This window comes from Sorex fumeus, unplaced genomic scaffold, assembly GCF_029834395.1.
Source record: "Sorex fumeus unplaced genomic scaffold, SorFum_2.1 ptg000072l, whole genome shotgun sequence".
NCBI lineage: Eukaryota > Metazoa > Chordata > Mammalia > Eulipotyphla > Soricidae > Sorex > Sorex fumeus.
Window position 1 is genome coordinate 17664119 of NW_026606129.1, and position 22889 is coordinate 17687007.

The 22889-nt window shown below is 50.1% G+C and overlaps 1 protein-coding gene across 2 annotated transcripts in view; it reads left to right on the forward strand.

Moving 5' to 3' along the window:
* The window catches only part of BTD (biotinidase), a 31046-nt gene extending 8419 nt beyond the window's left edge, over positions 1-22627 (forward strand). Inside the window, exons 2-5 of one of the 2 annotated variants that reach the window (XM_056129668.1) lie at positions 2708-2800; positions 12158-12422; positions 18191-18340; positions 21215-22627. In XM_056129668.1, the coding sequence (XP_055985643.1) occupies positions 12174-12422; positions 18191-18340; positions 21215-22384 (1569 nt within the window). In that variant the 5' untranslated portion in view covers positions 2708-2800; positions 12158-12173 and the 3' untranslated portion in view covers positions 22385-22627. The remainder of the gene's footprint in view (positions 1-2707; positions 2801-12157; positions 12423-18190; positions 18341-21214) is intronic. The other variant, XM_056129667.1, reaches the window with a different exon arrangement.
* The last annotated feature ends 262 nt before the right edge of the window (positions 22628-22889 follow it).

Genomic DNA, 22889 nt, shown 5'->3' on the forward strand with positions numbered 1-22889 from the left:
AGTATTTTAATTCACCGCACCACAAACTCTTAGTTTTCCCACTAAACTTTTCTAGTGTGGGAGTCTACCGAACACTGTTCTTACCTTTAGTTGAGGACCGGTTGGAGGTTCATGTGCGCACAGAGATGCCAGATGTGTAAACTCAAAAAAGACAGCAGCAGAGGCAGCGGCTCTATTCTCCTACCAGTTCCCCCACCCCGGGGAGGTCAGTGGCGATGGGCAGGCGAAGGAAGGAACGAGGGCCAGGTTGCAGCTTATTCCAATCCCATCTCCATTCTCCTCTGATTCTCCTCCTGCCTCTTCCTCCCCCATGCTACTTCATTCTCCTCCTCCATCCCCCTTCATTCTCCTTCTCGCTCTGAAATCTGGATTCCCTTTCTCCTTCTCCTTCTGGAGTCTGGCTCCTGATCCCAATTCTCCTTCTCCTTCTGGAGTCTAGATTCTGATCCTGATTCCCTTTCTTCTCTTGCTCTGGAGTCTCAATTCTGATCCCCCAGCCCACTCTTACAGTACAGTTAAATCCCAAAGCATGAGGGGTTTGTGTAACAATTACACATAGGTGTGGTCACAATCAATAGGGGTAAAGTTCTTTCCTTTGGGGAAAGCTGCTTTTAGGACAGATAACTCTCTCAGCAGGACGACCCACCCAAGAACGGAATCCCCTGGGTGTGTCTCTCCTCTCCTTGTCTAACAAACATCTAAGCATACATAATATAAATCATTTTGTATGGAAACAGTAAGAAAGGGCTGGAGCGATAGCACAGTGGTAGGGCGTTTGCCTTACACGCGGCCAACATGGTCGACCTGAGTTCGATTCCTCTGCCCCTCTCGGAGAGCCTGGCAAGCTACCGAGAGTATCTCGCCCGCACAAGCTACCCGTGATGTATTCGATATGCCAAACACAGTAACAAGTCTCATGATGTATTCGATATGCCTAAGACAGTAACAACAAGTCTCAAGTCTCACAGTTACTGGGCCCGCTCGAGCAAATCGATGAACAACGGGAGGACCGTGACCATGACCATGACAGTAAGAAATACCTTAAACTTATAGTTTTAAGTTTAGATAACAATATTATCCTACAAGGGTAACAAGAAAGGAAATATGTAGAGACATTTTATTTTATTTTATTTTTATATATATTTTTTGCTTTTTGGGTCACACCCGGCTATGCTCAGGGGTTACTCCTGGCTCTGCACTCAGGAATTACTCCTGGCAATGCTCAGGGAACCATATGGGATGCTGGGATTCAACCCGGGTTGGCCGCGTGCAAGGCAAATGCCCACTGTGCTATTGCTCCAGCCCCAAGACCTATTATTTTAAATCTTTTTTTCCCCATTTCCTATTTTAAAATCAACATTGGAAACTATGTCAGGAAGTTGAGCGTAGGAAATAGGTCAACCTTCACGGCACAGGATGTAGAATGGTTCTTTGACTAAAGCCGGTTAAATTGATCTTGTTTGCTACCTCACTAAATTTGTGAACAGCAAAACACCGAAATTCAGAGATTGGCATGAACAAAAAACAGTGAAAAGCAACTTTACTATTGCACCATCAAGGAGCAATTTCATGTCTTTTACCAGAGACACACCCCTGGGAATCTTCCCCAGTTAACTGTGACCTCCAGAAGGTTGTTGTCCGGTCTGGCTCAGACTTACAAGCCCTTAACCTTTGCTCTTCATTTTTATGCTAATGAGAGCCAAGATTGGAGCTGTGAGCTATGGGGGCAGATGGGGAAAGGAAGGGCTGTCCCTGGTTAGCCTTGTCTTCTCTCTGTGTTGTTCGTTTGAGAGTCAAGCCCCCGTGGTGCTTGGAGTTGCTCCCCAGAATGATCTGGGGAACTGTGCTGTGCTGTGCTGGAGAGAGAACCCAGGGTCCCCCCCCCCCCCCATGCAAAGTGATGCAACACTGCAGGCAAGCACCTTACCCACTGTATTATTTCTCCCGCCCAAGATCCATGTACGGCATAGATCTCCTAGTTGCTGCAGCCCTGGAGTCCAGTCCTGGTGTAACTGGGCCTCTACTCAAGATGTCAGGATTTCAGAATAGTTTTAGACTCCCAACAAAATTGACCAGAAAGTACATAGCCCCATCTAGAGATAGTATAGCAGGAGTATGCTTTCCAGTACTTGTCCCCAATACCTGCATGCACTTAGCCGTCTTCCCAGTGTTATTCCCCTCTTTGTTAGTTTGTCTGTTGTTTGGGCTGTACCGGGCAGTGCTCAGGGCTTACTCCTGACTCTGCACTCAGGGATCCCTCCTGAAGCTTGAGAAACCAAATGGGGTCCTGCCTATAGAACCCAGGTCAGACACGTGCAAAGCCAGCACCCAAACCCTCTGCACTATCTCTCTAGCCCCAGTATGCTTTCGTTTCTTATCCAAAGTTATTATTTTGAATAGTACCACTGTTGATATTTATATTGTACTTCAGCCTCCCCAAGTGTTAATAATTTGTTTCTTACTGAAATCTGTTCTCGGTTCATTGCCTGGGTGTATGTGTTGTCTTAATTGTTTCTATTTTGCAAGTAAATTTTTAATTTGTCAGTCTGCTTCCTCTTTTTTATTTGCTTCAACTTCTAGGAAGTTGTTTCATCACACATCTGATATCAGTTTTAATTTATACCAGTTTTCCTAACACTCGGTATTTAACTCCCGCTTTTGAGTTTATGTTGCTATTCGAGGTACCTTATAGGAACTTATTTTCCAGGGATCAGAGAGTTAGAGCTCTGTGGGCTGAGTACGTGCCTTGTTGAATCCCGGTTGTCCCAGCACTGCTAGGAGTCGCCTCAAGCTTGGCCAGGTGAGTCCCCAAACCAACTAACCAAACAGAATCACTTATTTTCCGAGTTGTTACTCAGTCACTGCAATTACTAACCAATTCAACTTCTCCTCCCTTGATTTTGAATGGTAGCATCAAAGTTTGTGGGCAAAATAGATTTGGGCTCATTGCTGGCTCTGCGTGCTTATCCATCTAAGCCTAAGAGTGTACCTTCTTCTGAATCACAGTTGAGTATCTTCCTCTGCTTATACTCCTGGAGCTGAGGCATGTAGGTTGTACTAACAACTATGATGCCAGGGGTCGCCTGTGTCTTCCCACCATGCTCTGTCATGAGCAGCTCCCGGGGGTACTAGGAATAGACGGTGTCTGTTCTGGCCTGCTTTTGGCTTTTTTTCTTTTCTGTATTTTGTTTTGTTCTTAATAAAAGAAGAGAAGTTATACTTTTATTACCACCTACTAATGGACTGTAACATTTTAAGGAATATGGTGGGCTAGGACTGGAGCGATAGCACACCAGGTAGGGTGTTTGCCTTGCATGCGGCCGACCCGAGCGACCCGAGTTCAATTCCTCTGCCCCTCTTGGAGAGCCCAGCAAGCTACCAAGAGTATCTCGCCCACATAGCAAAGCCTGGCAAGCTACCCATGACGTATTCCATATGCCAAACATAGTAACAACAAGTCTCACAATGGAGACGTTACTGAGCCCGCTCGAGCAAATCGATGAACAATGGGAGGACAGTGACAGTGACAGTTTTGTTCTTGAACACCACTAGATGTTCAGGGCCTACTCCTAACCCTGTGCTCAAGGATCACTCCTGGTGGTGCTCAGGGAACCATATGAGATGCCGGGGATTGAACCTGGGTTGACCAGTTGCAAGGCAAGCGCCCTCCCCACTGTACTTTGGCTCCAGCCCGTGGCTCATTCTTTCTTGGTGCTCTGGTCAGTGCTTGTGCCTGGGTCTCCTCCCATGCATGGGGGTGGACTTTGCATGCTGCCTCCAGTGCCATGTTTCACTTCAGCTTTGTGGTGCTCGTGTTTCTTCCACCCCCTCCTAGTGCTCCTCCTATTTCCAGACTGCTACGAAGGGGCAGTGTCTTGACTTGAGGGACCAGGTGCCCTGAGATCTGCTACCCCTTCCTTGTGCCCCTTCTCTCTGCTCCGGGCATCTCCTCAGTGTGTTGACCTTGTGATCTAGCATTTCACTCCTGCTCCTGGTCACTGCAGAGCAGCGGCGTGGGGGCTGCTGCTACGACCCCTGGGCCCACCGTGTCTGCAGAGATGTCGTCTCACTGTGCATGGCATGGCGCAGGGCCTGACCATTGCTCGCGTTTTTCTGAAAGTGGGTGATTGATGGTAACCTCCAGGGGGGGTGCTGAGATGATCCAGGCAGGCAGGAAGCGCTGAGTCTTTCTGAAAAGGGGCCGAAAATAAGTTTGGGCCATTCTTCTCTTGCCCTGTCTGTGTTTCTCTTGGATTTCCTTCTCCAGAAAGGGGCTCTTCTGATTCTCACTGAAGGTAGGACCTAAAGAAAAGTCAGGGGGAACTTGCCCCACAGACCTTGGCAGGCAGCTTCTTGAGACTCATTTCGGAGAAGTTGATCTGGGGGATCAAAAATGTGAAACCCATGGGAAGCCGTCAGCACTCGGACAATCAGGGCTAGCACAACAGTAGGGCATTTGCCTTGCGCGCAGCCAGCCTGGCCAAGCCGGGTTTGATTCCTCCGCCCCTTTCGGAGAGCCGGGCAAGCTACCGAGAGTAACTCGCCCATATGGCAAAACCTGGCAAGCTCCCCGTGACGTATTGAACATGCCAAACACAGTAACAACAAGTCTCACGAAGGAGACGTTACTGGGCCCGCTCGAGCAAATCGATGAACAACGGGAGGACTGTGTGAACACGCCGCGGGGAGCTTGCCAGGCTCTGCCGTGCAGACAGGATATTCTCGGTAGCTTGCCAGGCTCTCCGAGAGGGACGGAGGAATTGAACCCGGGTTGGCCGCGTGCAAGGCAAACGCCCTCCCCGCTGTGCTATCGCTTTACCCATAATAATAATACTGAATAAAATCAGAAACTTTGACCAGGGGAGGTCACACCTGCGGTGCTCAGGGCTTACTCTATCTTCTGCACTCAGATCACTTCTGATAGGTTTGGGGGGGCCATATGGGGTTCTTGGGATTGAACTCAGGTCAGCTGCATGCAAGGCAAGCTCCCTGCCTGTCCTACTATCTCTGTGGCCCCAAATTAGAACTTCTACACAAACAAGAAGTAGCAGCACCTAGGTTATACCGCTATGTTCTTTTTTTTTTTTTCTTTTTGGGTCACATTCAGCGATGCTCAGGGGTTACTCCTAGCTCTGCACTCAGGAATCACTCCTGGCACTGCTTGGGGAACCATGTGGGATGCTGGGGATCGAACCCGGGTCCTCCGCATGCAAAGCAAATGCCCTCCCCACTATACTATCGCTCCTGCTCCATACCGCTATGTTCTGATTGGGCCAGACAAACTCTCTAGGTCCTCAGCTGATTTCCCCCTCTAGATGGAGTCTATGTTATTCTTTTACTTGGAGGGGTTTCTTCTTAGGGGTGGGCCACACTCTGCAGTGCTCAGGAGCGACCTTGGTGATACTCAGGACTTACCCATCACTCTGTGCTCAGGGATAGTGCCCCTCTATTCCTTGCTGGCCCACCTAGGTCGAGTGTTTAACTACATTACTGCACATTTTCACCGTATCTGATAGCCGGGTTCTTGGAAACCCAGCCTCGTCCTATCAGCCCCGTTGGAGAATCTCTCCGGAATGAAGGTGATACGGTTCTGACCAGGGAAAGATAAGGGTCCAAATATTGGACCCACATCCTGTCACCAAGCGGTTGCCCAAGCAGGACTCCAGGCCAGGAGCCTCATCACCGTCACTATCACTTGCTAGAAAAATTCAGATTCTCAGGCCCCACTTCAGACTCACTAAATCAACATGTCTGGGCCTGAGGCCAGGGATGGAGTGTTCCAGCTCTCCAGAGGATTCTGAGGTCTCACCATTCACCTGGTCTGGCCTGACGCCCCAGGTTGTCCCTTGGGGGGCGAGGGCCGGAGGCTATTTTGGGTTTCTGTTTAGTTCTGTGAAGGTGACCTGGAAATCGTCCCAGCTCCTCAGCACACTTAGATGACTGTGCCAGAGCCTGGCCTGCTTTCCAGGTGGTTCTCGCCACTGACAGGGTCGGAGTTCTCTCCCACCATGATTATAGTTCCCATCTCAGGAAGAGGAAATGAAATAACGTCTGCTCCAGTGGCTTTGAAAACAGTATTGTGTCCAGTGCATCAGGGCGTCAGTAGGAAGTGGTGCCCCCGTAGAACCGAGATCCGTGGGCTCAGCCCTCTCCCCAACGCAGAGGGCTGCTGGATCTCGAGTGCAGAGGCCGCGTGCTTGGCACATCCAGGCACAGCTGCAGACAGACCGTCTCGCCAAAGGCAGAGCTTTGGACTATCCACTAAGCCCTGTCATGCTGGTGAACACCAAACAGCTCTCATGGAACCCAAGCCTGGAAAATCAAATGTTTGGGGATTGTGTTTCAGCACACACACACACACACACACACACACACACACACACACACACACAAAGATAAATGAAGTTCTGAAGATGAAAAGAAGGAAAGGGAGAAGAAAGCACCGTTTGTTTACTGCTTGGAAATCTCTCAACTGCCCGGGTACTTGGAGAAATACCGACTCGGGTGGTGATTCTCAGTTGGCCCACCTGGTGGCAGTAGCAAGCCTGTAAATCCTCCTGGGCTGGGACTTTCTGGTGGAAAACAAAATGAAATCTAGAAAGCCCCTTCCTACATTAACCATCCAGGTCTCTCAGGGAGTTGTTCCATTTGATTTTAGTTATGTAAATATTTTCCTATTTGGGGTAAAGAAAAAAACGATGTGATTAGGTTCAGGTGTCACCAGACCTTTGCTTGTTTACGGGTCTGAAATGTTATTCTAGTCAGTGCCACTTAGAATAGGCCTTCATCCAGGACTGGGCCACTCCTGGACGTCATTCCCTTTTATTTATTTATTTTTATATGTTTATTTGGGGGACCACACCTACCTGTTACCCGTAGTTTACTCTAGGCTTTGTGCTTCTGGATCAGTCCTGGGGTGCCAGGGACTGAACTCAGGTTGGCCGCATGCAACGCAAGTGCCCTACCTGCTGTACTAGCTCTTCAGTATGACATTCTCCTTTAGAAAATAAGAGCTGTAAGATTTTCTTTCTTTTTCTTTTTGCTTTTTGGGTCACACCCAGCGATGCACAGCGATGCACAGGGATTACTCCTGGTTCTGCACTCAGGAGTTATTCCTGGCGGTGCTCAGGGGACCATATGGGATGCTGGGAATCGAACCTGGGTCGGCCACGTGCAAGGCAAACGCCCTACCCGCTGTGCTATCTCTCCAGCCCCGAGAGCTGAAAGATTTTCAAAGGGAAAATCAGCGCTGGAGAGAGAGCTCAGTAGGCTGGAGCACATGCTTTGCATGCAAAGGTTTCATCCCTAGTCCCTTGTGGTCCCCTGAGTACATCCCACACAGCAGTGAGCTGGAAGTTGTCCCTGAGCACCAAGCCTGTGACTCAAACCCATTCAGAAAATTGTGGTGGGAAAAGGTGTTTTTGGTTTTTGGTGTTTGTTTTTTTTTCCCCGAAACTCAAAAAAGAAAAGAAAAAACAGAGAAATTATAAATTACCAGTTGAACTCAGGGAGTTTAGTGACTTAATTCATTTTCCTGCCCAGTTTGCCTTTGGATATCACAGCCTTCTCCGTTGCCTCTCAGAAGCCTTTAAATGAACACTGGACACAGGAAGTGCACTTAGTGGACGGGCTTGTAGGACAGTGGCCAAAGCTGAGACCAGGCTGAGGCCTCCAGGACCAGGACAGGTTCATGAGAACCCGCCCACTCGAAGGGCAAAAACCCCGAAGCAAGAGAGATCAGAAAAGGAGAAGCTTGCGGGGTTTTCTTTGCCTGAAATGATGTCAATTAGGAGGAGATGGAGCTTATGTCTACTCGTTGTGAGAAAGTATTCAGGCAAGGAAATCAAAAGTCATGAGAACAGATTTAAAACTACTTAAACCTAACACTTTGTGTTGGGGGGCTTTTGTTATGAAAATGGCTGTTTTCAACATTGTATTTGGACTATGCATGTGTTTTTTTCCCCATTGTATATAAAGTATCACTTAAAATTGGTATAAATTCATTCACTCATTCATCATCCTGTTATTCATCGATTGCCTCGAGCAGGCCCCAGTAACGTCTCTTTCATCCTAGCCCTGAGATTATATTCAAGGCTCTTTAGGAGAATGAGACCCATCATTGTTACTGGTATTTGGCATATTTGGTGCGCCACGGGGAGTTTGCCAGACTCTGCCCTGTGGGCAGGCTATATGCGATAGCCTGCAAGTTTGTCCAGAGTAGGAATGAGATAATAAGATATCATAATTGGTATAAATAACTGAAGTTTTAAAAAATATATGTATAAAACTACTCAAACTTGACTGTTGTCTCAGCACCATGAGGGATGTGCACAGAGACGTGGCCTGCGACACTTCCGAGTAACCCTGCAGGTCTCTCTGGCTGCATCCCTGGGCATGGCCCCTGCTGGCCTCCACATCTCTGACTGCTTCTCCCAGCCGTGGGGCTCTGACCCTCACCCACACGCCCCCAGTGACAAGAGCTTTGTACTAAGAAGATCGCTGGTTCTATTATGTAACTTTCCCAAATGTATACCTGCCTCGGAAACGATCTTACTAATAATACTTAGTTGTCACCCTGCGCGTTCCATGGCAAATCGCATAGCTCCGAAGGCAACACGGCCAACAGTGGTGAATCATGCATGGAGCAGGTGGAAAGAAAAGTTCCTCGGGTCTAAAAATATCTAGCGACTGACATGTCACCAAATTCCCACAAGCCCAGCTCCCATGCAGTTTAGATGGTCTTTTCGTTGTGGGTCACTGGGTCTGTCCTACCCGGGACTCCTGCCACTTTCCCAGCAGGGGTGAGAAGCCGAGGCCTCTGTTGCACAGGTGAAAGGTCAGGATGCTGGTTTCCAAGGTCCCTCTTGCAACTGTGACCCATTTCCTGATGGCTGGATAACTGACCAGGAGTGTCGCAGTTGATGGGCTTCTCCCTGGCCCTCTGGCATCTCTCGTAAGGTGAGAATGGGGGTGCGAGGGGTGCTGAGAACCCCCCTTTTCTCTCTGACTTCATTTTCTGCTGCCCTCCCCTCCCAGTCTACCCCTGCTCTCCTGCCTGTTTGTTTTTCCTCTTTGGGGTGACATTCAGCAATGCTCAGGGCTCCGTGCAGTGCCTGGGTCATTGCACAGCACATGCTCTCGCCCAGAGGAGCTCGCTCTCTGCTGTTCTTCCTTCTCTTGACACCCCAACTCCCACCCACGCAAGCCCTTACTCAGGCATCTGATCCTGCCCCCGAGTCCTCCTCTGCATTCCCCCGGGGAACCACAGTGGCCTCCTGGCCCCACTGGACCTCCCTGCCCCCCACCTCTTCCTTCCTGCCCTGTAACAGACTTAGTCTTTGAAGATGGGGGTCCCCCTCCTCCAGAAGGGCTGGGCTTCTCTGCCTCTGGCCCAGTCCCTTCATTCTCCTCCTTCTCATAAAAGCTGCTTTCCACAAATTATTTATAACGAGCAATAAAAAATAAATTGTTTAGGGCCCGCCTTTGGGGCAGGCTTGGGTGGTGGTTGGGAAAATTGGAAATAATGGTTGTGGGAAAGTATAATGCTGATGGGATTGGTGTTGGAATATTGAATGTAATAAATCATCGTGGGGGGGGCTGGAGTGATACAGAGTGGGTAGGGTGTTTGCCTTGCACACGACTGACCCAGGTTCAATTCCCAGCATCCCATATGGTCCCCCAAGCACTGCCAGGAGTAATTGCTGAGTGCAGAGCCAGGAGTAACCCCCGTGCATCATGGGGTGTGACCCAAAAGAACCACAAATAAATAAATAAATAAACAAATAAATCATGAACAATGTAAAAATAAAAAAATAAATAAAGCTTATTTCCAGCTCCTGATTGGATCTGCCCAGCCTCTGCTCATGAACCTCCCTTTGCTCCTGTACCAACAGTTTCCTCTCTCGCCTCTCCTCCTGGAACTTCTCTGATGTTATTTCCTCTTCTCAACATGAAAAGACACGTGACGGCTTGCTGGTACCCCAAGATCACAAGCTGGATCACGAGCCCCAGAGATACAAACTCATGTGCTGTGTCCCCCCAAAGAGGTGGTCCGTGGCCCAGACAGGATGAGGGATGCGATGACCTTCACTCTGGGACCCAGGAGCGCCTCACCTGCCTCCGCCCAGGCTGTGTGTCCTTGGCCTCCCCCAGTCTCAGTCTCCTCACCTCTCAGATACTTGAATTGTCTTGGAGTGACCGTGGCCTGGAGGAGGGATGCTTCCCTCCCACGCCACTCTCTGTGACCCGCATTACAAACCCACTCGGGGAGGGAACATCGATGCGAAGATCTTTTCTTTTTTTTTTTTTTTTTTTTTTTTTGCTTTTTGGGTCACACCTGGCGATGCACAGGGGTTACTCCTGGCTCTGCACTCAGGAGTTACTCCTGGCAGTGCTCACGGGACCATATGGGATGCTGGGAATCGAACTCGGGTTGACCGCGTGCAAGGCAAACGCCCTACCCGCTGTGCTATCTCTCCAGACCCCGATGCGAAGATTTGACTGCTGTTTGCCGGGTCTTCAGGGGCAAAATTTAGATAAGAAAGCTTCTCAATCACACTTTTGTTCCTGCTCAGAAACTCATGACTACCCACTCAAAGGCCCCTTGTGGTCTTCCAACATTGCTGAATGGCTGGCACAGGGCCTCCCTCTGGGAAGAAGTAACAGTTTGAGATGGGGCGGACTGGGGGTGGGAGAAGGCTGGGCGTTGTGACAAGTCTTGGATTTTGCGAGGGTTCTGACGGAACTACCTTCGGCCTTGTTCTGTGGGTGAAAACAATCGGGAGCATTTTGTGGCTGGAACTTTTGAGAGGACACTGCAAGGACATTTGCAGCCAGGAGCCCAACTGTGAGGTAATGCCAGCAGGGTGTGGAATGAGATTTGGCTGGGGTGTGGTTTGGACAGGAGCAGCGGCAGATGCCTGGGCACCTGGGTGTTGAGTCCAGAGGGCATCCCTGGGCCTCTAGAACAAATGGCCTTGCCTTGCAAGTGCAAGGAGGGACAGTACTCCAGGCCCTTGGCCCATGGCCTGTGAGTGAGTGTGCACCAGGCACATTGTCAGGCATAACTACTAAAATTACAGATACTTTTTTTGGGGACATACCTCTTTACTCAGGGGTTACTGCAGGCTACTGTGACCAGGGGAAAGTTTTGTTTATTTATTTATTTATTTTGGTGGGGAGCACACTTGACAGTGCCCAGGGACTGTATCCCTGGCTGTGCTGGGCTACTGTGCAGTGCAAGGATCAAACCCAGGCATCCACATGCAGAACATGTCTCCAGTGCTCTGAGCCAGCTCCCCAGCACCCTCCCCTCCCTCCCCAGTTCCCACTCTCAGGAGATAAGAATGTACACAGAAAGTTCATTTGCTTCTAATCTCTGAAGGTAGGCACTGCTGAACAAAATGTTCTTTCTAGAACATTCTATCTTCTGGACGGTTGCATTTTATCACGGCAAAAAAAAAAGTTTTGTTTCTTTTTTTTTTTTTAAGCGGTGCTTTGAGCAAGGGTCAGAGAGTCCCAGAGACAAGGCAAACGGTGCCATGCAGTGATGACTCGGCAAGTATAAGGAGAGAACAGACCCCAGGTCCTAGTTTTACCAGCATGGAAGAAGTCAGCAGCTTCTTAGTGCTGTTGGGGGGAACTTCCATCTTATATTCAGGACAAATCAAAGAAATGCAGGGAGGATTGGACTCCACCCAGTGTGGATGACTAGGAAAACCACATAGTCTTGTCAGGAACCCAGCAGCCATCGCTGGAAGATGACTCTCTTGTCATATGTATACCCGGATGGCAGGTAGGTTGTGGAATGTATCACAGAATGGGATAAGATAATCAGAATAATGAGGGTTGCCGAACGTTTAAAGTGACGAACTGCCCTGTCACTGAATTGGTGGGAACTATCCCAGTAAATGTTTGGGAACTGTTGTCCCACCAGGCACCAAGCAAATTAGCACAACGAGCATTTCCAACGTGGCTTCCCCCCCCCCCCCCCCAACCCCCCATGCTCAGGGAGAAACAACATCCCCTTTTATTAGGAACCTGAAACGAACCCTGTGAGCCGCGTTTCATAGCTGGGATTAATAAATCACAGCTGCAGGAGTCAGCCCTTGGCAGAGCTGGCCATTCAGCTGTCGCGCTTTTGCCCGTTGCATTTCAGATTCCGGGCCTGTGCCATGCCGGGAAGTGGCCACCCGCTCTATCTCTTCCTCTGCGTCTGGTCCGCGGTGGCCCTGGGAGTCAGCGCTGAGGAGCACTGCCCGGCCAGGCAGCACGAGGACCAGTCTTATGTGGCAGCCGTGTACGAGCACCATTCCATCCTCAGCCCCGACCCCCTGGCCCTCGTCAGCCGCACGCAGGCGCTGGAGGTGATGAACCGGAACCTGGACGTCTATGAAGAGCAAGTGATGTTAGCAGCCCAGCAGGCAAGACCGGCGGCGCCCCCCCCCCCCCCCGCACCCCCCCGGCAGCCCTCGGCACTCTCGCACGCTCCATCAGGAGCCAGGCTAATGCAGAGAACTGGGCCGGCTGGAGATCTCGCCAGCCAGAGATGCCTGGGGTGCACCCCCAGGCCTGCTCAATGAGTCCCCATTTCAACCAGACACCAGGAAATTCTTTTCACCCCAGCAGTGAGAACTCCGGGTTTCATCCCTGCTTTGACTGCAAGGAATCCCTGGCCATTTGTATACAAATGTGGGTGCCCACCTCACTGCCCAGAGTTGGATGTGGCTGGAGCTAAGCATATTGGGGGGGTGGGTGGGGGAGAAGGGGTAATTCCCAGTATCAAACCCGGGGCCTCCCAGCTGCGCCACTCCTGCTCTGCTAAGTTGCCTCCCTGGACCTTTGTGAGGATTTTTTTTTTTTGGGGAGGATCTCCCTTCCCTTCCCAACCAGTGGAGTATGAGGTTCAGAGAGATTTGAAACACTGCATCCCCAGGATACCTCTGGTGTGTCCCAGAGTTTTTTATTATTATTATTATTATTATTATTATTATTATTTATTAGTGAATAGCCGTGTGGTACAGTTACGGACTTACAAACTTTCGTGCTTGCATTTCAGCCATACAATGATCGAGTACCCATCCCTCTACCAGTGCCCATTTTCCACCACCAATGGTCCCAGTATCCCTCCCACCACCCCCATCCCACCCCGCCTCTGAAGCAGGGCATTCCCTTTTGTTCTCTCTTTCCTTTTGGGTCAACACTCAGGGGTTAACTGAAGCCGCGGACACTCACACAGCTGCCCTGTGCCACTGGCTGAGGAGTCATTCTGGCCCTGGGCAGAATCTGAGTTGCCCACCGCGGCAGGGCTCACAGAAGGAACCCTGGGCAGATGAGGGGCATGCAGCCTTTGTGGGAGCCACCTGCCAAGAAAGGTGGGCAGAGATGGACGTGACAGGGCCAGAAGTCCCTGTGAGAAAAGGCCCAGGTTGGGGGGGCGCACAGCCAAGGAGGGGGAATGCGGCACTTGACCCCATGTGGGGGGCACCCTGGGAGAAGACCCTGCTTGGCCTATCCAGATGAGCAGCTCCATGCCGGCAATCAGTCGGTCCTGCCAAACCGTCCCCATGGCCCTCAGGATAGGCAGGGTCTTCAGGCCCACTCACTCTGTGGAGATCAGGAACTTCCAGAAGTTTCTTTCCATGAGCCACCGTTGACTGTCTTTGTGACAGCTCCCCCATTGTCCTGTCCTCTGAGGGCCCCCGTTTTCAGATGCTGGGTCTCTGTCACAGCCCCTAGTCTGGCTCCCCCTGGAGTGTCCCCAGACTGTGGGCCCTCGGACTCTCTCTGACACCGCAGAGCAGGGTGAAAGTCTCCGGAGAGCTGTGGGCACTGTGGCCGCTGCCTGCCTGTCATCCCCAGCCAGCCGTCACGGATCACTTCCCTGCACGTCATTCACACATTGGATACGTCTCGCAGTTCCAGCGCTGCTGAAGTCACCACCCCTGGCATGCCCTCTCACCTCGATGACAAGGGCCGCTCGGGGCCGCTGTGGGCACGGGGTGTGGGTTCACGTGGCAGCCATCACCGTCTCTGAGCGCTGCTGTGTTGAACTTCTGGCAGCACCAGGCTCAGCTACACTGAGGCAGCTAACGGCCTCAGCGGCAGTCTGACCCACGCTGCCCACAAGGACAATGCCTCCTTTCCTCCTTCTAGATGTTTCAGGTGTCTCTGCTCCCAGGTGGCTGCAGGTGTTAGAGAACTCCTGAGACATATCCATGTCAAGTGTGGGCCCAAGTGTTGTCAGATGTGAACAGAGGGTAGAGGCTCCCGAGCAAGGCAGTGCAGGTCCTGCTCTCCGGGTAGAGGCGGGAGAGGGACATAGAAGAGCCCGACTTAAAGCTATTACCCAGGTCAGTCACCCGGGCAGCTGGATCTCAGGAAGGCGCCTGGCTGCGAGCAGGAAGGCCGTCTCTTTCCGGGAGTGGGTTGGGGTAGCTTCCCGCCCATGGATCTTGACATTTTGTTTTCAGTAAAGGACAGAGCAGTGCAAACATTCTTTTCAAACAGTTGACAAAGAGAGAAATGAGGGTGTGCCAAGCCTTTTTATTTAATGCACTAAGGGGTGGTGACAGTAAGATGATAAAGCTGAGGACAGAGTGATAATACAGCACTAGGGCGCTTGCCTTGAGAGCAGCCAGCTCAGTTCAATTCCCGGCACCGCCTACAGTTCCCTGAGCTCCCCCAGGAGTGATCCCTGAGCACAAAGCCAGCAGTAGAAGTCCCGAGCGCTGCTCGGGGGTGGCTCAAAAGAAAAACAGACAAACGAAAGTAACTTAGAGAACTTGAAGACAAGAAATGCACCTGGTAGATAAACGTTGGAATGATACACAGTGTTGAAATAGATACACTCTGGTTCATATCTCTTGGGGTGAGTTTTCATTAAATTACAAGTCTAACAGTGGTAGGCCCAGAGGTAAGTCTGCGAGCCTGTTAAACAGTACCCTCAGCCAAGCAAAGGGTCCACACCCTGTATTCCCTGCTTTGCAGCAGTTTTGCTTCTTAGTAGGCCAAGTGCTTTTGTGCTGTGCCAAGGGCTCTGTATCCTGGTATAGTTTTTCAGAAGTCCTTGGCAGCGTATGCTGAGCACTTCAATTGCTCCATAGCCTTTGACTGGTATTTTCACTTGCGAGACTTTTTCCAAAGAAGTAGGGTTTCCGTTGTAAATTTGTGTCCTTCAGTGAGAAGTGTTCTCACTTCCTGTTTGCAGTTGTCACTACAGTTTTCTTTTTCTTTCTTTCTTTTCTTTTCTGTTGCTGGAGCGATAGCACAGCGGGTAGGGCATGTGCCTTGCACACGGCCGACCTGGGTTCGATTCCTCCGCCTCTCTCAGAGAGCCTGGCAAGCTACTGAGAGTATCTTGCCCGCAAGGCAAAGCCTGGCAAGCTCCCCGTGACGTATTCGATATGCCAGACACAGTAACAACAAGTCTCACAATGGAGATGTTACTGGGCCACTTGAGCAAATCGATGAACAACGGAAGGACAGTGCAGTGTACAGTGCATTTTCTTTCTCTGTTTTTAGAGAGGGGTCATAGCCGGTAGTGCTAGGATTGGGTGAGGGGGGTGGGGGGGGGACATAGCAGGCAGATACTCTGCTCTTGAGGTTTATCCTGGCCCCTCTAGTTTTTCTTTTATTACAAACAGTTGGGAGCAACTCAGATGTCCAGTAACAGAGGCTACATGGTGGTGTCCTCACAAATACACTGAGGCAGTTATGCATGATATTTGGGGTTTGGGATTTGGGGCCACGCCTTACATTGCTCAGGACTTACTCATGGTTCTAAGCTCAGGAATGTCCTCTGGCAGTGCTCAGGAGACCATAGGCGGTGCCAGGAATTAAACCAGCGTTTGGTGGCATACAAGGTGAGCACCTTAGGCCCCTGTACTATCTTTCTGACCCCAACAAATGGCTGTTTTTCAACTTTGTGTCTTGATAGACAATATAAACAGTGAGTCAGTAAAAATAGAAAACCATTTGATATAATCTGAGTAACACACATACACAGAGAAGAAAATCTTATGAAAACTGCCAAGATACTAGCTGAAAGTTCCTTCATGGTAAAGAGTTCTTATTTTAGGGCCAGGGGAGGGCTCAGGGGATGGAGCACGTGCTTTAAATGGGGAAGCCCTGTCTTCTAGCCCCCAATACCACACCCCACACAGGGAAGGGCACTGCCAGGTGGGCCCTCCCCCACCCCCACCCCCACAGTTGCAAATAAATAAACTAAGTTTCCTGGTTTCCAAAATTTCTACAGTTCGATTTTAATGCCTTTATAACCCGAAGAAAAAAAAAACGGGGGGGGGGAGGTAGGGGAAAGACTGAAGAGTATGCAGTGCATTCCAGAAATAAGTGACTCATAGCGCCTGTTATTTTTGGTTATTCATGCCTTCTCTTTTTTCCTCCTCCAACTGCTGCGCTCGGGCCAATGTTCCAAGCTTGACATTTTGAAGCCACATCAGTGGAAAGCAGCGGTGGAGAGGGGTCCTGGCGCGGAGAGCATTTGTTTGAATCTCCTGAGCTTGCCATGGACGTGGCGGGGAGGCCACCTCCTCCCAGGCCCCACGTGCTCAGAGCTGCAGGGTTGGGAGAGGGCCCGCGGGGTGCTCTGGAGTCCGCGGGGAGCCGCTCACTGGGAGACAGGGAATCGCTTGCTAGAGCCAGGCCTTGTTTCTCTGTGGAAATTGCCACCCAGGGCTTTCCTGCCCAGCTCAGGGGGCCCCAGCCTTGGCCACGGATCAGAACCCCCTGGGAGCTTCTCAGCAAACCCTGCGGGATGTGTCTCAGTGTAACAGCACATGCCTCACACAGCAGGGCCTGAGTTTCCATCCTGGCCCTGCAAAAAAGCAAAACAAAACCCAAACCAGACAAACACCACTGGCAGATCTGACCCACCATGATTTGAATCTGGCCCTATGGAGAGGTGCCCTGACCCGCGGGACTAGTCAACTAGTCAACATGGATAATCGGGAGAGGGTGCGTGAGTGGGAAAAAGAGAGACAGAAGAATGGGAACAAGACAAGACTCTCTCTGATCAAGCTCCATATTTATTTCTCCCAAGTTAGACTTTTATAACTGATTACATGAGGAAGTGGGCAAAATGGGGCATTAACAAAGCATGCAGATATTCAGTAAATCATGGTGTGAGCCCTCACGGTGGGCTCATGGCAGTTATCACGGGTGTAGCTTAGAAACTTACACAATGTATTTTAACATTTTTCCAAGAAGAGATTTCGTTCCTAAGTTGCAGGTCAGGCTGTACTGACATTTTGGCTCCCGGCAGAGAGGGTGCCTGGTATCAGCCCTAAACAAGTTTGTTTTGAGATTTTTTTTGGGGGGGGGTGGGCAGGAGTTGGGTCACACCTGGCAGTGCTCAAGGCTTACTCCTGACTTTGCACTCAGGAATCACCCTTGATGGTGTTCAGGGGACCAGATTGGGTGCCAGATGAACCCGGGTGGGCCGTGTGCTAGGCAGCCTCCCTACCTGCTATACGGTCTCTCCGGCCACACACATACGCTTTTTTTTTTTTTGTATAATGTCTTTATTGTTTAAAAAATTAAATATATTACTTATCAATTAGTATTACATGAATTATGGTTCTTTATACCTTTCTGAATATAAATTTATTTTATTTTATTTTATTTTTTTGCTTTTTGGGTCACACTCGGTGGTGCAAAGGGGTTACTCCTGGCTCATGCACTCAGGAATTGCTCCTGTCGGTGCTCAGGGTACCATATGGGATGCTGGGAATCAAACTCGGGTCGGCTGCGTGCAAGGCAAATGCCCTACCCGCTGTGCTATCGCTCCAGCCCCCCCTTTTTTTTTAGATTTTTATTAGTGAAACACCATGAGGTACAGTTGTAGATTTACAAATTTTCGTATAACTGAAACATACGCTATTCCTTTAGGCCAAGCTCTCCCATTCCTTCCTGCCCTTACATGGCCCAAGTATGGTTCATGTCTGTCTGCACGGGGCTTTTTTTGTCATCCTCTCGGAATTTGGCCCAGTGAGATGACTTCCCCAAGACCGAGATTCAGAGGAGAGTCTCGCCGCCCATGTTGCCCTGTGACCCATTCTGCAGAGCAGTCGCCCGGTGACTGCCGGATGAAGGCAGAAGAGACTGAGCATATGAGTGAAGGGGCTCCTCGCAACGTGAAATCACATTTAGACGTTGATGTTCTGCTTTACAGGCTGCACAGATCATAGTGTTTCCTGAAGATGGCATTCATGGGTTCAACTTCACGAGGACATCTATTTACCCGTTCCTGGATTTCATGCCGGACCCCCAGTTGGTTCAGTGGAGCCCATGTCTGGAGCCCCACCGGTTCAATGACACCGAGGTAAGTGAGAATGCCAGCCTTCCTCCTTAGGAGGCCGGGTCACACTCGGTGATGCAAAGGGGTTACTCCTGGCTTATGCACTCAGGAATTGCTCCTGGTGGTGCTCAGGGGACCATATGCTGGGAATCAAACCCGGGTCGGCTGTGTGCAAGGCAAATGCCCTACCCGCTGTGCTATCGCTCCAGCCTGCTGAAAGGGGCCCTGCCAGACTGGTAATGGCAGACCTAAAGGAGACCTCGGACCCTAAAAATTAAATGTAGAGTCTCCCTGACACTGTGTGCATCACTGTCGTTTAGTTAGGATGTCTGGTGGAGCCTGAGCAATAGGACAGTGGCACGGACACTTGCTTTTACATGTGGCTGACCTGGGTTTGATCTCCAACACCTCCCATGGTCCCTGGAGTCCCACCAGCAGTGACCCCTGTGCTCAGGACAGTCCTGAACACTGCTGGGTGTAGCCCACAAACAAATTTTTTAATGACGTCTGGCAATAGACGAAATGTCCTCACCTCTCTGTTATTCTGTTCGTTAATTGCATGAGAAATACATGCTTCTGTGCTTTGAAGGCAAGCAGAGCAAACAGAAGTGAAAAATAACCAAAGCACCTACCTTCACTATACCCCGCTTTGTATCCCACTTCTCCTACAGAGATTCTCCCCAGTTGGATACACATCCGGCTAGATCTCTACCCATCGTTATTGGTACCCTGTTTATTAGCATGCTCTGTGCGTATTCTTAAACTCTTGCTGTTATGAGCAGTGCTGTAGTGAATAGTATTGTGTATCAATCTGTGTACGTACATTCAAGTTTTTCTGGCATGGAAAATTACTTGAAATGGAATTTCTCAAGGCTAGAGAATAAGACGTACTGGGAATAAGATGCTTGCTTTGCACATAGCTGACTTCAGTTCACTCCCTGACACCATATATGGTCCCCCGAGCACCACTAGGAGTATTGCTGAGCATGGATCCAGGAATAAATCCTGGAAGCAGTCAGGTGTGATCCCCAAATAAAAAAAATAATTACCAAAAATGTTTTTGGTAATTTTTTTAAAAATTATTTTTAAGTACAAAATTTCCTCTTTAAAAAGTCAAGTGCCTGTTTTACCCCTCTTTGGTCTATGCAATATAGAATAACTTTTGGAGGGGCCAGAGAGATAGGATAGCAGGTAGAGCATTTGCCTTGCCTGGGGTCAACCTGGGGTTAATCTCTAGTACCACACACATGGTGACTTGAGCACAGAGCCAGGAGTAAGTCCTGAGTGTTGCCGGGTGTGACCCCCCAAACACACACACACACACACACACACACACACACACACCAAAAAAAAACAAATGACTTTTGGAAATTTTGTCAGTTTTATGAATGCAAAAAAAGTATCATCATTTTAATTTGCATTTTCTAATACTCATGGGTGAGATCTTAGATGTTTATTGGCCTGTTATAGTAGTTATCCTTCTATGAATCACTTATTCCTGTCCATTGCACATTTTCAGTAAACGGTCACTTTTTTCTTCTCTTGGAGATGGGAAGCACACTCAGTGGTCCCCGGGGGACTGCACAGTGCGGAGGCTCAAATCCAGAGTTCTGGCCTGTGCTTCAGCAGCCCTTGGAGGTCTCTTTCTCCAGCCAGTTGCTTTTTTTTTTTCTTACTAGATTCAGGGGCTGGAGCGGTAGTACAGTGGGTAGGGTGGCCGGTCCGGGTTCAATTCCTCCACCCCTCTCAGAGAGCCTGGCGAGCTACCAAGAGTATCTGGCCTGCACGGCAAAGCCTGGCAAGCTCCCCATGACGTATTCGATATGCCAAACACAGTAACAAGTCTCATGATGGAGACGTTACTGGTGCCTGCTCGAGCAAATCGATGAACAACGGGAGGATAGTGCTAGTGCTACAGTGCTACTAGATTCAGAGTACTGCTTGTTTTTTTTTATTTATTTTTTTATTTTTTGGGTCACACCCAAATGCACAGGGGTTACTCCTGGCACTGCACTTAGGAATTACTCCTGGCGGTGCTCAGGGGACCATATGGGATGCTGGGGATTGAACCCGGCTTGGCTGTGTGCAAGGCAAACACCCTCCCCTCTGTGCTATCGCTCCAGCCCCCGAACTGCTTATGTATTAGCTGTAACATCGGGATTCTCTTCTGTTTTAACACAGGGATGCTGTTCTGTTTTGAAAATTATAAGACAATTGGGACTGGCACTATTATACAGAGGGTAGGACATTTGCTTTGCACGAGGCCAACCCCGGTACAGTTCCCAGCATCCCATATGGTCCTCTGAGCATGCCAGGAGTAATTCCTGAATTCAGAGCCAGGAGTAACCCCTGAGCATTGCTGGGTGTGACTGAAAAAGCAAAATAATTAAATAATAAAATCACTTAATCACTTAATCACTTAATCCCCGTTATTCATCGATTTATTCGAGCGGGTGCCAGTAACGTCTCCATTCATCCCGGTTGCGTGCTAGCGTAGCCCAATGGTATCTGTTCGTTTTAGGAACATGTAGAGCCTCAAACCGATCATTTAGGGTCTTGACGAAGAAGTATTATTAAAAATAAAATCATTCTTTTAAATTTTTATTTATTTATTTATTTTGCTTTTTTGATCACACCCGGCGATGCTTAGGGGTTACTCCTGGCTCTGCACTCAGGAGTTACTCCTAGCAGTACTCAGGGGACCATATGGGATGCTGGGAATCGAACCTGGGTCAGCCACGTGCAAGGCAAACACCCTACCCGCTGTGCTATCTCTCCAGCCCTTAAATTTTTTTGAATAATTAAACTATAAGGCAAAAGGCGGGGTTCAAAAAAAGTTAGTTTTATTGTTTGTTTTTTTTTCGTTTGTTTGTTTTTTTGTTTTGTTTTTCCCTTTAGGTCCTTCAGCGTCTTAGTTGTATGGCCATCAAAGGGGATATGTTCCTGGTGGCCAATCTTGGGACCAAGCAGCCTTGTCACAGCAGTGACCCCGGCTGTCCCAGCGACGGAAGGTACCAGTTCAACACCAACGTGGTGTTCAGCAGCAATGGCAGCCTGGTGGCCCGCTACCGCAAACACAACCTCTATTTTGAGGCGGCCTTTGATAGCCCAGCCCAGGCGGACCACACTGTCTTTGACACGCCCTTTGCCGGCAGGTTCGGCATCTTCACTTGCTTCGACATCCTGTTTCTGGAGCCAGCCGTCAGGCTGCTGGTGCAGGACGCGGCCGTGCGGCACGTCGTGTACCCCACGGCCTGGATGAACCAGCTCCCACTCCTAGCCGCCATCCAGATCCAGAGTGCCTTCGCCGTGGCCTTCGGCATCAACCTGCTGGCCGCCAACATCCACCACCCGACCCTGGGCATGACGGGCAGCGGCATCCACACGCCCCTCAAGTCCTTTTGGCACCACGACACGGAGGGCTCCCACGGTCGGCTACTTGTGGCCCCGATCGCCAGGAACCCCCCGGGGCTCCCAGGAATCAAGAATGACCCTGGGGAAGGGGACCCAGCGCATAGGAAGTTTTTGAAGGTCTTGGCCGGCGGTCCTCCCTGTGACCAGGCTGTTCGGGAGGACTCCTGCGACCCCAGCTGGCAGGCCAAGGCTCCCCTCGTGTTTCATGCCGAGATGATGTACGACAACTTCACGCTGGTCCCAGTGTGGGGCATGGAAGGCTCCGTCCAGGTCTGCGCCGGCAGCCTCTGCTGTTACTTGCGGTACCAGAGGCCCACGCTGACCCAAGAGCTGTACGCTCTGGGGGTCTTTGAGGGGCTGCACACGGTGCACGGCACTTACTACCTGCAGGTCTGCGCCCTGGTCAAGTGTGGGGGGCTCGGCTTTGACAGCTGCGGGCAGGAGGTCACGGAGGCAGAGGGGCTGTTTGAGTTTTACTTGTGGGGGAACTTCAGTTCTTCCTATATCTTCCCCCTGTTTCTCACGTCCGGGATGACCCTGGAAAGGCCTGACCAGCTCGGTTGGGAGGAGGAGCACTACTTCCTGAGGAAGAAGAGCCTGACCTCCGGCCTGGTGACGGCAGCTCTCTACGGGCGGTTATATGAAAGGGACTAGGGACAGGGTAGGTGCCCAGACACCCACCCGCCCAGGAGCCTGTCCTGGGAGCTGTGGGGAGAAGCAGCGGATGAGGACCCTCCCCCCACACACACATATACCACCCCCAGCATCTCACCAAAATACGCGCTTGCTAAATTTTCCACTCATATCAGTTTTTTTTCAAACCACATCTTCCTCTAGAAAAAATTTTTTAGGAGATGGTTGATTTTAAGAAATAAAAATAAATCGGCTTCTATTTTACACATTCATAAAAGCTCTGGTTTTTGGTGTTCGTGTGTGTATGTGCGTGTGTGTGCATGCAGATGTGTGTCTTTTCCTTACTCTTGCTCAGTTGAAACCCAGAACATAGACCTATTTTCTAAGCCTCAAGCATTTTTGAAGGTAAGAAACAAACTCTTAAAAAACAAAAGCTGTGTTCCACGCGCTTGGTGTGGGGTGGACTGCTTTTCATTCTTGTCGGCCAGAATTCTATTCAGATGAAATAGTAATGCCAGAGCCACCC